The following is a 15671-nucleotide window of genomic DNA, read 5'->3' on the forward strand; positions in this document are numbered from 1 at the left end:
AATAGCGAATTAATAATCGCTATTGTCTTCCGGCTTCTCCTCCTGGCCAATCAGGACAGGAGGCGGATTGGGTTGGTCTGGGAGGAGAAGCCAAGGAAGCCAAGGAAGCCGTGGAGAGGTGAGTGCGGGGGAGGAGGTATCACCGTGGAGAGACAGGTGGACCTGGGGGGGGGGTTTGTTTGCCGCCCCCCCCCCCAAAAAAAAAAGTTTAACACCAGCCGCCACTGATTGTAATTGAATGTTATTAAAAATTACCATTCCTTTTTAATCTTCAGCCACTGTAATTTTCTGAAAATGCAATATGGCTACCCGGTGGTGTTCTGTACACAGAATGTGTACAGAATTCCCCCAGAAACCTAATTTCCTGATTGTGTGATCGGCTCATTGATTTTCCCTGAAGTCTGCCCTAAGAAACAAGTCAGATTTCAGGCACCCCCTGCAACAAAAATGTGATTTTTGGTGAGATACTTTCAATAGGAACCCTGCAATTTTCCACATTAGAGCTTTGTAGGTGCAGCACCTAATTGATAATTATGAAACCACTCCCGTTAGACTCACTTTCCCACATGGATACAGACAAACACACAGGTATTTCTTCAGAATAACAAAAGGTAGGAATCTGCAACAAAGTTTGTTAAAATCCTTGTAATGTACATAGATCACCCAGACTGGAATGTTTTTTTCTTAACAAAAGTGGAATTGCGCTTTAACAATATACCCCAATATAAATGAAAACCCCATAATATTACCCTCCGAAACAATAACTCATTTTTTTTAAGGAAAATCTTGCAGCAAATAAAAAAAAAGGTTGTGATGGACAGAACAGGAACTTAAAGTGACCAAACACCTTAAATCAACCACAAAATAAAATAAAGACAATTAAGCACAACATAATATTAAAATGCCGCAAAGTTGCTGATTGCTCAGAGAGCTAGCAATCAAAATTAAAGTACAGTTTTCTAAATCTTTCCCTATGAGGTTTGTCAGCTTCCCTTATGCTTTTCCTGTAAAAGCTTCCAAAATACTGATACTATGGTGGATCTATACCTTCTTTTTTTATAATGAGGGGGCTGGTAGATAAAACATAAAGTTTTCATCTTGTTTCACAATGTACAAATAGCTAAGGTGTCCAAGAGGTGGTTCTAAAATTGCTCACAAATAATGAAGTTTTCACAGGTGAACAGCTCTTGAATTGCCTTCCTAGATCCCTGATAATTGTTGCCCCTTGTGTGGAAACACAAGGGGAGAACAAAAAATTATATATATATATATATATATATATACACACACACACAGTCATGCTCAAAAGTTTGCATACCCTGGCAAAAATTGTAACATTTTGACATTAATATTGACTGATTATTATCACATTTTAAATCATAATGATAACAGAAATCACTCAAATGGCCCTGATAAAAAGTATATATACCCTGGAATGTTTGGCCTTGGTAAAGACACAGAAGGTGGCACACAGGTTAAAATGGCAATTAAAGGTTAATTTCCAACATTTGTGGCTTTTTAAATCACAAATAGTGTGTGTGTGTATCTCTTGATACCAAGCCAAGGTTTATACCCGGACCCTATTTGTGATTTAAAAAGCCACAAATGTGGTAAATTATCCTTTAAAGTGGAGTTCCACCCAAGAATGGAACTTCCGCTTTAAGTATTGGTGACCCCCTGACATGCCACATTTGGCATGTCATTTTTTTTGGGGGGGGGGCGGGTACCCTGTTTACAAGCACCCAGCTTCCACTTCCTCCCCTGGCGCCACAACGCCGGAAGGAAGATCATCACTCCCCCCTCCCTCCCTGCAATCTTCTGGGACACATCACAGGTCCCAGAAGATCGCCTGGCCATTCACAGCGCGCAGCACGACTCGCATATGCGCAGTGCGCGCCCGGCTGTGAAGCCACAGCGGGGCGCCCACAGTTAGAATGCTGGCGCGATGGAGAGGAGGGGGAGAGGATCGGGGCTTCGTACGCCCGCATTGCTGGACCGTGGGACAGGTAAGTGTCTGATTATTAAAAGTCAGCAGCTACACTCCTTATGCTCCTTATACACTTTTTGTAGCTGCTGACTTTTAAATGGGTGGACCGTGGAACTCCGCTTTAATTGCCATTTTAACCTGTGTGTCACCTTCTGTGTCTGTACCAAGGCCAAACATACATCAGTGTGATTTAAAAAGGATCCAAAAAACTATGCAATAATAAATGGCTTCATGTGATTGCTAACCTTAAATAAAAGACAGTTTTTTGGCATGATCAGTCATATTTTCAATATTAATGCCAAAATGTCACTATTTCTGCTAGGGTATGCAAACTTTTGAGTACAACTATATATTTATATTTGCCCACTTTACTTTCAGGACAGACAAGCTATAGGACAACAGCTTCAGATCATTCTGGTCATTCTACACATGGAATCAATAAAGATGCTTTAATGTTTGCCACATTGTAGAACATATGTATTTTATCCTGAGGTTTTTCTTCTATTAGGTATACACTAAATGTGTTATGTGACCTTGGAGAAGGTGAAAAGATTGATGACAGAACTATTATAAACTGGGTGAATGAAACTCTGAAAGGCGCTAACAAGAACACCTTCATCACCAGCTTCAGGGTAATAAATGTAACAAAGTCTATTTTATATTTAAAATGTATTGCTTGAAGGGCATATCCATCCTTTTCAATGTGTTTAATATGAAAATTTAGAATAAATCAGCTTAATGTAAATAATCATATGATTATTTTAATAAGCGTGTGTGTATATATACAAATATTGGAGCAGTCATATACTGGTTACATACAACTGTTCTTCTTCCCGCTTTGCAGTGCTAAATACTGACTAGGCTTTACTGCTCCTTCACACAATGCAAGGCTTTGAGTACATTGGTTCATATTTACTCCCAATGTGGCTTTTACCTTATCTCACTGATTAATTAAAGAGAGATTGAAAAATTGCAGCAAGCCACTGAAAGCTCCTTATAGCGACTAATCTACAAATTTCTATATGTTATTATTTTACAAGATTTACATAGCCCCAACAATTTGCGTAGTGGGTAGGTCGTCAGGTGCAGCATGGTGCGGCATGGTGCAATGCCAATAATTCACACAGTCAGGTGCAATAGAAAACTTGTATGGAAGTATTACAGCAACACAGCTACCCAGCCGGGCACACTCAGTTTCCAATAACATGAAGAAGTAGGTTCCAGCCGAACCAACAGCGTCTGTTGAGAAGGGACAGAATGCTGCCTGGGTGTCTGGTACCCAATCAGGAAGGTATCCAGAGAGTTGTGACCCTACACATTCCCGCCTCCTAAGGAACCTTTCCCTATCGCTAGTACTATCCCTAACAGACGATGTACCCTTCCCTACTTTACCCACTCACAAAAGCAAGCCAAACCCAGGGGCCAGGGTCTTAAATATACTCTGCCACACCTAAGATGCCTGCCAGAGTCAAATAGGCAACCAGCATCCAATCAGATCACTGCCCCAGGGACTCCGGAAACCATAGAGGAACCTCGTTCCCCATGACTTCCTTTCCCTCTGCATTGCCGCTGCGGTTGAGCGCCACCTACAGTGGAGACAGCATACTGCACCAAACTTTAAAGTGGTTGTAAACCCACTAAAAAACAAAAAAACAACCTGCAAGACAAAGGCATAATGAGCTAGTTTGCATAGCATACTAGCTCATTCTGAATTACTTACCTTAGATCGAAGCCACCTGCAGTGGTTCTCGTACACCATTCCAGCCGGCGACATCACTCCTGGAGTTACTTCCGGGTATCGCGGGCTCTGGCGCTGTGATTGGCTTGAGCCGCGGTGACGTCACTGCCGCACATGCGCGAGGGAGCCGCCAGTTACAGCACACTAACTGAAGCAAGGGCACGTACATGCCTTTGCTTCAGTGCGCATGTGCTGATTATGTTGGTACATGCAGATACAGAGGATATTTCCTAAACTGTGCAGGTTTAGGAGATAACCAGGGCAGCTACTGGTAAGCCTTATTATAGGCTTACCTGTAGTAAAAAGTGGTTGTAAAGGGTTTAGAATCATGATTTCTTACTTTCTTAAAGGATAAGTTTACTTTTGTAACATGTTACGTTAAACCCGTTATAATAATATATATTTCTGCACCAACCCTGATACCTCATTGTGACAGCGGATGGGGGATCCTCTCTGTGCAGGCAGTGTGAAGCGGTCTCTCTCTCTGTGCAGGCAGTGTGAAGCGGTCTCTCTCTCTGTGCAGGCAGTGTGAAGCGGTCTCTCTCTCTGTGCAGGCAGTGTGAAGCGGTCTCTCTCTCTGTGCAGGCAGTGTGAAGCGGTCTCTCTCTCTGTGCAGGCAGTGTGAAGCGGTCTCTCTCTCTCTGTGCAGGCAGTGTGAAGCGGTCTCTCTCTCTCTGTGCAGGCAGTGTAAAGCAGTCTCTCTCTCTCTGTGCAGGCAGTGTAAAGCAGTCTCTCTCTCTCTGTGCAGACAGTGTGAAGCGGTCTCTCTCTCTCTGTGCAGGCAGTGTGAAGCAGCCTCTCTCTCTGTGCAGGCAGTGTGAAGCAGTCTCTCTCTCTCTGTGCAGGCAGTGTGAAGCAGTCTCTCTCTCTCTCTCTGTGCAGGTAGTGTGAAGCGGTCTCTCTCTCTGTGCAGGCAGTGTGAAGCAGTCTCTCTCTCTCTGTGCAGGTAGTGTGAAGCGTTCTCTCTCTCTCTCTTTGCAGGCAGTGTGAAGCGGTCTCTCTCTCTCTGTGCAGGCAGTGTGAAGCGTTCTGTCTCTCTCTGTGCAGGCAGTGTGAAGCGGTCTCTCTCTCTCTGTGCAGGCAGTGTGAAGCGGTCTCTCTCTCTGTGCAGGCAGTGTGAAGCAGTCTCTCTCTCTCTGTGCAGGTAGTGTGAAGCGTTCTCTCTCTCTCTGTGCAGGCAGTGTGAAGCGTTCTCTCTCTCTGTGCAGGCAGTGTGAAGCGTTCTCTCTCTCTCTGTGCAGGCAGTGTGAAGCGGTCTCTCTCTCTCTGTGCAGGCAGTGTGAAGCGGTCTCTCTCTCTCTGTGCAGGTAGTGTGAAGCGTTCTCTCTCTCTCTCTCTCTCTCTCTTTGCAGGCATTGTGAAGCGGTCTCTCTCTCTCTTTGCAGGCAGTGTGAAGCGGTCTCTCTCTCTCTTTGCAGGCAGTGTGAAGCGTTCTCTCTCTCTCTTTGCAGGCAGTGTGAAGCGTTCTCTCTCTCTCTCTCTTTGCAGGCAGTGTGAATTGGTCTCTCTCTCTTTGCAGGCAGTGTGAAGCGGTCTCTCTCTCCCTCTGTGCAGGCAGTGTGAAGCAGTCTCTCTCTCTCTCTCTCTCTGTGCAGGCAGTGTGAAGCGGTCTCTCTCTCTGTGCAGGCAGTGTGAAGCGGTCTCTCTCTCTGTGTGCAGGCAGTGTGAAGCGGTCTCTCTCTCTCTGTGCAGGCAGTGTGAAGCAGTCTCTCTCTCTCTGTGCAGGTAGTGTGAAGCGTTCTCTCTCTCTCTCTCTCTCTTTGCAGGCAGTGTGAAGTGGTCTCTCTCTCTCTGTGCAGGCAGTGTGAAGCGTTCTCTCTCTCCCTCTGTGCAGGCAGTGTGAAGCAGTCTCTCTCTCTGTGCGGGCAGTGTGAAGCGGTCTCTCTCTCTGTGCAGGCAGTGTGAAGCGGTCTCTCTCTCTCTGTGCAGGTAGTGTGAAGCGTTCTCTCTCTCTCTCTCTGTGCAGGCAGTGTGAAGCGGTCTCTCTATCTGTGCAGGCAGTGTGAAGCGGTCTCTCTCTGTGCAGGCAGTGTGAAGCAGTCTCTCTCTCTCTGTGCAGGCAGTGTGAAGCAGTCTCTCTCTCTCTGTGCAGGCAGTGTGAAGCGGTTTCTCTCTCTCTCTGTGCAGGCAGTGTAAAGCAGTCTCTCTCTCTCTGTGCAGGCAGTGTGAAGCAGCCTCTCTCTCTGTGCAGGCAGTGTGAAGCAGTCTCTCTCTCTCTCTGTGCAGGCAGTGTGAAGCGGTCTCTCTCTGTGCAGGCAGTGTGAAGCGGTCTCTCTCTCTCTCTCTGAGCAGGCAGTGTGAAGCGGTCTCTCTCTCTCTCTCTGAGCAGGCAGTGTGAAGCGGTCTCTCTCTCTCTCTCTCTCTCTCTGAGCACGCAGTGTGAAACGGTCTCTCTCTCTGTGCAGGCAGTGTGAAGCGGTCTCTCTCTGTGCAGGCAGTGTGAAGTGGTCTCTCTCTCTGTGCAGGCAGTGTGAAGCGGTCTCTCTCTCTGTGCAGGCAGTGTGAAGCGGTCTCTCTCTCTGTGCAGGCAGTGTGAAGCGGTCTCTCTCTCTGTGCAGGCAGTGTGAAGCTGTCTCTCTCTCTGTGCAGGCAGTGTGAAGTGGTCTCTCTCTCTGTGCAGGCAGTGTGAAGCGGTCTCTCTCTCTCTGTGCAGGCAGTGTGAAGCGGTCTCTCTGTGCAGGCAGTGTGAAGCGGTCTCTCTCTGTGCAGGCAGTGTGAAGCGGTCTCTCTCTCTCTGTGCAGGCAGTGTGAAGCGGTCTCTCTCTCTCTGTGCAGGCAGTGTGAAGCGGTCTCTCTCTCTCTGTGCAGGCAGTGTGAAGCGGTCTCTCTCTCTCTGTGCAGGCAGTGTGAAGCGGTCTCTCTCTCTCTGTGCAGGCAGTGTGAAGCGGTCTCTCTCTCTCTGTGAAGGCAGTGTGAAGCGGTCTCTCTCTCTCTCTGTGCAGGCAGTGTGAAGTGGTCTCTCTCTCTCTCTGTGCAGGCAGTGTGAAGTGGTCTCTCTCTCTCTGTGCAGGCAGTGTGAAGCGGTTTCTCTCTCTCTCTCTCTGTGCAGGCAGTGTGAAGCGGTTTCTCTCTCTCTCTCTGTGCAGGCAGTGTTAAGCGGTTTCTCTCTCTCTCTCTGTGCAGGCAGTGTGAAGCGGTCTCTCTCTCTGTGCAGGCAGTATGAAGCTGTCTCTTCCTCTGTGCAGGCAGTGTGAAGCGGTCTCTCTCTCTGTGCAGGCAGTGTGAAGCGGTCTCTCTCTCTGTGCAGGCAGTGTGAAGTGGTCTCTCTCTCTGTGCAGGCAGTGTGAAGTGGTCTCTCTCTCTGTGCAGGCAGTGTGAAGTGGTCTCTCTCTCTGTGCAGGCAGTGTGAAGCGGTCTCTCTCTCTCTGTGCAGGCAGTGTGAAGTGGTCTCTCTCTCTGTGCAGGCAGTGTGAAGCGGTCTCTCTCTTTCTCTCTCTGTGCAGGCAGTGTGAAGTGGTCTCTCTCTCTGTGCAGGCAGTGTGAAGTGGTCTCTCTCTCTGTGCAGGCAGTGTGAAGCGGTCTCTCTCTCTTTCTGTGCAGGCAGTGTGAAGCAGTCTCTCTCTCTCTCGGTGCAGGCAGTGTGAAGCGGTCTCTCTCTCTGTGCAGGCAGTGTGAAGCGGTCTCTCTCTCTCTCTGTGCAGGCAGTGTGAAGCGGTCTCTCTCTCTCTCTGTGCAGGCAGTGTGAAGTGGTCTCTCTCTCTGTGCAGGCAGTGTGAAGCGGTCTCTCTCTCTCTCTGTGCAGGCAGTGTGAAGCGGTCTCTCTCTCTGTGCAGGCAGTGTGAAGTGGTCTCTCTCTCTCTGTGCAGGCAGTGTGAAGCGGTCTCTCTCTCTCTCTCTCTCTCTCTCTCTGTGCAGGCAGTGTGAAGTGGTCTCTCTCTCTCTGTGCAGGCAGTGTGAAGTGGTCTCTCTCTGTGCAGGCAGTGTCAAGTGGTCTCTCCTGCTCTCTGTGCAGGCAATGTGGAGTGCTCGCTCCCTCTCTGGGGCAATGTGGAGCAGTCTCGCTCACTCTCTCTCTCTCTCTCTCTCTCTCTCTGTGCGGGCAATGTGGTGTAGATGGATGGTGAGCTGATTCGGAAGTTCAGTGGGCCACTTGACTGGACTTGCCCCCCAGGCCTAAGGCTGCCAGCCCTCCCCTGATGGCAGGTAAAGTGCCTTGTTTGTGGCAGCAAATCATCCAAGGTTTAGTGAACAATTTAGAGAACAATATACCCATTACTGGCCTGACCAGTAAATGTGCATATTTCATATTGTGTTTTTTTCCTTTCAGGATAAGTCCATTAGTACCAGCCTGCCTGTGCTTGATTTAATTGATGCAATTGCACCTAAAGCAGTCAATGCAGAGATGGTAAAACGGGAAAATCTTTCAGTTGAGGACAAAATGAAGAATGCAAAGTAAGTTATTTATTATGTTTTTATTTACCATGTTGATGTAAGAGGGTATTTAGTGTATGAATAGGAGTTGCAAGTACTAGACAGTATTCAAATGTTCCTTGCCACCCTGTAAATGGGCTCCCAAGGGTTCCTGAGGTCCCTAGTACTCTGCCTGGTCACTCTTCCACTTGTTGAGTCTTTTGGAATGGTCTGGTATTCAGACAGAATGCAAAAAAAGGCAGAATGATCACTGAGCTATTTACAATCATGTAAATAATGGTGGGTGTATCCTTTCCATATACTGCAAAATATTATCTTTCATCCTGTGCAATACAAACATTCCCTACCAAATGTAAATTTTTGCCTTGCTTGAAGTAAATTAATGTTAATATATATATATCAGCAATCGGTGGGACGATGTACAGGCTTACAATACTCTTTGTGTAGCATTCACTACTGAGCTTTTGTTGGAGTAACAGTAAACACTATAGACGCAAAATACTCTTGCGCACAGGTGTATTGGCTAAATGATCCCAAGGGTTCAAGAAGGACTATGGATTTCGGCCTTGCTGCTCTTCAGGATGGGATTATCCTAGTAGTAATGATAGAAAAGAAAGAGAGAGCGCACCAGCCTAGTGCATTATCCTTGATAGCCTTCAGAGGCTCTGATGAAGAAGGGATACCTTTGAAACGCGTTAGCCAGCAGCAGTCCATACGTCCTCTTCCTAGGACCTGGAATAACTGCTACCATTGGACCAATCGCTTCTGTGCCTGTATACAATGCGATCTTTTCTCCTACCTTTGTGAGTAGATTTTAATCTTGGTTTTAACTAATAAATTTATCAAGGATAATGCACTAGGCTGGTGCGCTCTCTCTTTCTTTTTTATCAACAGTAAACACTACAATGTTCTTACATTGCTGGAGAGGGAGTTCATTGGTGAGTCGGGACAAAGAAGTTGTTGGAGATTTTGATGTTCCTGCTGCTCCTGCTGTGTTTTTTTTATTGTGTAAAATGCACTCAAAATCCCACAGGGAGAGTGGGTGAAGTAACACACAGACATATCACCATCACTGTCCTTGAAATATATGAGAAATTCTTGGGTGGTTTAACTCTACAGCCAAATATCGAAACATCAGTTTTGGGTGGTTGATTGACGCTCATCGGTTGCAGCTCATAAAACCATTATTTGCTACACATTTTAATGTTGATGATTGCTGAGGATTGTGTATGGTGAATGAAGAGAACCTGTTTGACATTGATGTTTAACACCATTCTATGATGCAGCCCCATGTACCGTATTTTCTCACAATACATTACAAATTCTAACCTCTTTTTTTATTATTCCATTTTAAGGTATGCTATTTCCATTGCCAGAAAAATAGGAGCCCGGATATACGCTCTGCCTGATGACCTAGTAGAGGTGAAACCAAAGATGGTGATGACAGTATTTGCTTGTCTGATGGGCAAGGGACTGAACAAGTTAAAATAATGGATACAGTCTACTCCATGTATTGCCATTTAATAGGCTGAGTGCCTTATGAGGAACAGAACTGACCTGTTTATGATTGGTAAAGATATGGTACAGGAAAATGTGTATGCAATTATGGAAAAAGACTAAATTATTTCATCCGAAAACATATGTAATATAGAATAATGTTTAATAATCTATGCTTATTATACCATGATTGGTCATAACCTGAATCCTGATACCCTTACTTTTTGTACAAGGGAAATGATGCAGGCCCAGGCCATTGTCACCTGACTTTATAACAAGCTATCAAGGCGGAATGACTCTGTACTCTATAATTTGCTTTTATAAATTGCAGAATGGAAAAGCATCAACTATATTGACAATGTTAGCAAAAGCTGTTGAGGTGTCAAGCCTGTTGAATAAATGTGCTGCAGGAATGATGTAAGTTAGAAATGTTCAGCTATACTGCAATAAACTGATGCTGGCATGGTAAAACCTTTTCTTCCTGATGAGGTTGAACAAAGCCAGCCTCTGGAAACATATCTGAAGCTTTGCAAGGTATCTTCTCTTGATGAAAAGTACAGGATGGTTGATATTTGGGTCATAGTCTTTCATCCAGCTTTGGCATGCTAAAGGTGGTCTGCTTATACATGTTGAACACACATGAAAGTCAGTGCTGAATAGGAAGGTGAAAGGCCCTAGTTAACTCCACTGAGGGTTATTCTAACCTGAATGCCAATACAAACTTACCAAAACTTGCCAATGCTACCCACAGTACACATACATGGAAATGCACTTATTTTAGTAAATAAATATTGCTAAATACTTTTTCTCATCAGCAGTATATAGCAGTCTTGTGACTACTAGTGTCTGGTTAAAGCTTGTAGGAGGGGTTTTCATTTTCCTCTGACTGTCCTATGAGGCTACATGACCCCTGACCCTCTGTCTGGACAGTGATGATTGGCCCTGGGCTGATCAAGTGCACCCTCTTAAGTAAAAAAATACACACCAAACTGAGCATGTGCAGAGTGCTCCCAAGGCTCTGTACTGTCAGGAGATGGCTTGGGGACAGTAAAAGAAGGGGTGGATCACAGAAGACAAGTTCAAACAGCCTTTTTACACAATGCGGAGGACTGACCTTAGGTTTTCTACAGTGAGTATAACAAGCATGGTTTACTGCATATACAGTTTGATTTTAATGTTTTGGGTTTAGTAACACTTTAATTGTTTAAAAAAAAAACTTTAAATATTACAAATTCTCTGAGTAATCTAGCTTGAAGTATGTTTACCCTGGTAAAGGCACAAGTCAAGCTAACACATTCCCAAATGAATTCTTTAATAGGGTGAGCATAATTTAAAAAATCTATTCTAAAATTTCTAATGGGGATTGGGGGGCAGGGTGTATGTCAATTAAACTCACCTACTTTCTTCTGACTTTCACTGAAAAGTTCTAAAATAGACAGAAAGGTCTGCTCTGTGTTACGGCCACGGGTGCTCTAGCTTCTGCTAGACTTGAATCCCATTGGGTAGTTGAGTGGACAGACTGTCAGGTTAATTGATGGGGCCTTCCAGTTACTCTTAGGCCTCTCTATGTGCTAGAGAGTTCCCTGTAATTTTCCCTACTAACTCTAAAGCTGACCACACATAATACAGTTGAATTACCGACCAGTTTGTCTCCGTTGAATCTTTGAAACACAACTAGGTAGTACAAGGGCCTCACTGATTGGATGCCAATCGAAAAGAATGTTTAGGCTCACAAGAGAAATCATCTGGGAAGCCTAAACAACTTATAGGCTTCCCAGATAACTTTTCCTACATTTAGATGTTCCTGCTTTAAAGCAGGTTTAGCTACATTTAGATGTGATCAGAGTGTCCAATTGGATCATGGGCTCACTGAACTCTTTTTTTCTCTAAACACAACTAAACGGACCACACTGGCACCATTGAAAAGTCATTACATACATTTATATGCTTTTATAAATGTCCTCCAAACACATACAGACACAGGTTTGACACTGCCAGTGTGAATGAGGCCCAACATTACATTGTACAGAGATTGTAAAATAATATTGTAATGCATATGACCAGCTTAAAAACCCCAAGTTTTTGCCAGGTGGATTTAGTTAGTAGCAGTGGTGTCGCTAGGGGGTGGCTTTTGGGGCTATAGCCCCGAATCTGGGGCCATAGCCCCGAGTCTCTGCAGGGGTCCCCAAGGGGAGGGGGTCTCTCTAGGGACCCTGATGTATGTGGGGGGCTCTCTGGGGATATATATATATACTACAATTGCAAACTACAAGTGCAAAGTGCACTTGAATTTGCACTGAAAGTGCACTTGGAAGGGCAGTCGCTGTAAATCTGAGGGGGACATGCAAGGAAAATAAAAAACAGCATTTTAGCTTGCACATGATTGGAAAATAAAATCAGTAGAGCTTCCCCTCATTTCAGATCTACCCCTCAGATTTACAGCAACTGCACTTCCAAATGCACTTTCAATGCAATTTCAAGTGCACTTTGCACTTGTAGTTTGCACTTGTAGTGCAAAGTGGATTTGCCTTTCGTAAATAACCCCCATAGTGATAACTGATAGATACCATGAAAGCTGATGTACTTGAGAGTATTTCGGGGGTGACACAAATTTTTTGCTGTGGTGGCTCACCGACCAAAATGTAACCTAAACATATCCTGAAATTAGCTACCACATGTGTATATGCTAAAGTGGCTTTTTATTCTTATTCTGACACTGGATAGCTGTACCTATGGGCTGAACATACAACACAAAACATTCATTTTTGGTAGGGAGACTTTTTTTTTAGTGTTTTTAGTATTGTGAGATAGAGTTTGATCTCCTAGTGGGTGTTTTTTTTTTGCTCAGGAGATTTCACGATAGCTAAGCATTGTGACAGAAATTGATTTTTAATGGAGCTAACCAGCATATTCAGCCGATAAAATTATAGGAAAATGTATCCACAAATGATGCAGGACACATAGGTGGTTGAATACCTCTCTAGTAGAGTCTGTGCTTGAATATAGGAAAACCCCAGGCCACTGACAACAATAGTTCAGTTGGAAAACTGAGATTAGCCTGCCATTAGTATGTTAGATATGGAAAGAAATGTGTCCATCTTGGAGTTAAACAGCAGTATGGTAATAGAAACAGCTTCACAGAAAACAATTAAATCTGCTTTAGCCAAAGTTTTTCTCTAAGCAAATCTTGCCAACAACTGTACAGTTCCTTTGTATGAAAATACTTATGCAGTTATTGTTTTTTACTTGCAGATCTGTTGAGGATATTGGATTTAGCTATGCACTTTTAATGAAATACAGTGCAGAAAATGATTATGTGATACCCTGAAGATTTTGTAAGTTTGCCCACTTACAAAGAAATGAAGGGTCTATCATTTTTATCATAGGTGTATTTTAAATGATAGAGACAGAATAAAAAAAACACGATATAAATGTTATAAATTGAGTTGCAATTCAGTGTGAAAAATAAATATTTGACCCCCAGGCAAAACATGACTTAGTATTGTGTAGGAAGATAGGTAAAAGATGGCGCTGCCAAATTCTGATGTACAGAGTTCATAAAAACAAAAAGTATAAATGTGAAAAAAAATGTTGTGTACTGTCTATTTAAATCATATAATGTGCATATAAAAAAAATCTCCTAGTGCGTGCAACTCTATGAGGTGCACAGTAATAAATGAATTGTGCTTAAATGCGCAAACAAACCTGTAAAGCCAATATCATAAATAAAGACTGCATGGAAATATATCACAAAAAATATCAAAAAAGAGTCCATGATTTTATGTGCAAATTAATAGTTCACAATATACTGTATGAAACTTATGGGAAAAAAAAGTGCTCAACGTGCTTGAAGTGCAAAGATATACATATATGAAACCGGAAATCAATCAATATATCAAAAAAAGAAAAATACAAAAAACAAAACACACAGTTCATGAATCCATATAGGTGATCCTAATCCAAAGTGACTTGGGCCTGGGCAAATGGTCCAGTGTAAACCATTGGTGAAAGATGGGTGAACTCCACACGTGCTCCACCCTCAGATCCGCACTCACCAGAAAACTGAACCCCTGCAGGGGTAGAAGGCACCACACTAAAGCTGCTTCTGATCCTTATGCAGTGTCTCCTCCTCTGCCTCCTTGTCAGGTCTGGTCACTGAGTACACTCTTATAGGGATGGATGGACAGAAAGGCATCTCAGTGTAAATCCATAAATGTATATTTATTAAAATAAATGTTAACAGACGCACTTACAACAGTGCTAAGGGGTCAGTACAATACAATTGGCAATATGTCCGGGACACCTTGTGTTCCACGGATGAGAATCTCCGAAACTGGAAGCGACGTGATGATGCTTCAAGCTCATGACTTAGTACTTGGTGGAGAAACCCTTGTTGGCAAGCACAGAGGTAAGACATTTCTTGTAGTTGGTGAGCAGGTTTGCACACATCTCAGGAGAGATTTTGGTCCACTCTTCTTTACAGATCTTCTCTAAATCTTTAAGGTTTCTTGGATGTCGCTTGGCAACTTGAATTTTCAGCTCCCTCCATAAATTTTCAATAGTATTAAGGTCTGGGGACTGGCTAGGCCACTCCATGACCTTAATGTGCTTCTACTTGAACCACTCCTTAGTAACCTTGGCGGTATGTTTTGGGTCATTGTCATGCTAGAGGACCCATCCACGACCCATCTTCAGTGTTCTGGCTGAGGAAAGAAGGTTCTCATTCAAGATTTTACAATACATGGCCCCGTCCATTGGCCCTTCTATGCAGCAAAGTAGGCCTGTACATTTAGCAGAGAAACAGCCCCAAAGCATCATGTTTCCACCTCCGTGCTTGACTGTAGGGATGGTGTTCTTAGGGTTATAGCCAGCATTTTTCTTAATGCCCAAAAAAATCTATTTTGGTGTCATCTGACCATGGCACTTTCTCCCAATCCTTCTCTGAATCATTTAGATGTTCATTGGCAAACTTCAGACGGGCCTGTACATGTGCCTTCTTGAGGAGGGGGACCTTGTGGGTGCTGCAGGATTTCAATCCAGGGCGGCGTATTGTGTTACCAATGGTTTGTTTGGTGACTGTGGTCCCAACTGTCTTGAGGCCGTTCACAAGCTCCTCCCATGTAGTTCTGGGCTGATCCCTCACTTTTCTCATGATCATCCTTACCCCATGAGGCAAAATCTTGCATGGAGCTCCAGACCAAGGGAGATTGATGGTAATTTTGTATTACTTCCATTTGCGAATAATCGCTCCAACAGTTGCATCCTTCTCACCAAGCTTCTTGCTGATGGTCTTGTAGCCCATTCCAGCCTTGTGCAGATCTACAATCTTGTCCCTGATGTCCTTTGACAGCTCTTTAATCTTTCCTATGATGGCGAGGTTTGAATGAAAGAAAGAGATTCTGTGGACAGGTGTCTTTTATACAGATAACAAGTTGTAATTAGGAGTACCTTCTTAAATTGACAGGACTGTGTACTACATGAACACATACTGTAGCCAGTCTGTGGGAGCCAGAATTATTGTTGGTTGATAGGGGATCAAATACTTATTTTACTCACTGAACTGCAACTCAATTTATAACATTTGTATCATGTGTTTTTTCTGGATTTTTGGTTGATATTCTGTATCTATCACTTAAAATACACTTATGAAAACAATTATAGACCCTTCATTTCTTTGTAAGTGGGCAAACTTACAAAATCTGCAGGGGATCAAATAATTATTTTCCCCACCGTAGCTTTCAGTGTCTAGCAATGAATGTAACCTCTGGTACATAGAATATGAGCATTCGTCCAAAGGATGTTCAGATAACGGTGAAATGTGTGTTGTTCACTATATAGAACTACAAGAAGTGACATTAAGGAATATATTTTATTAACCTGATCTTTCTAAGACTTATGTAGCAGTAAAGTATTACAGTTTGTGGTAAATCTTTTCTCCCAGTTTCTATTGTTAACACAACAGCTTTAAAATGTTTCTTTGTAAGAATTAGACTTGACCAACAAAAGCCCATAATAGACAGGAAGAAGTCATATGATCATATTAGCTGACCACACAAGACCACAGCTTCTAGCATTTGG

The 15671-nt window shown here is 43.7% G+C and overlaps 1 protein-coding gene across 2 annotated transcripts in view; it reads left to right on the forward strand.

Annotated features, from left to right (window-relative positions):
* Positions 1-10111, forward strand: part of PLS1 (plastin 1) — a 227386-nt gene extending 217275 nt beyond the window's left edge. For both annotated transcript variants that reach the window (XM_073625875.1, XM_073625874.1), the window contains exons 14-16: positions 2496-2619; positions 7993-8117; positions 9452-10111. In XM_073625875.1, coding sequence (XP_073481976.1) covers positions 2496-2619; positions 7993-8117; positions 9452-9587 — 385 coding nt within the window. In that variant the 3' untranslated portion in view covers positions 9588-10111. The remainder of the gene's footprint in view (positions 1-2495; positions 2620-7992; positions 8118-9451) is intronic.
* Positions 10112-15671: the final 5560 nt, after the last annotated feature.

The sequence above is a fragment of the Aquarana catesbeiana genome, linkage group LG04 (genome assembly GCF_042186555.1).
Source record: "Aquarana catesbeiana isolate 2022-GZ linkage group LG04, ASM4218655v1, whole genome shotgun sequence".
In the NCBI taxonomy this organism is placed as follows: domain Eukaryota; kingdom Metazoa; phylum Chordata; class Amphibia; order Anura; family Ranidae; genus Aquarana; species Aquarana catesbeiana.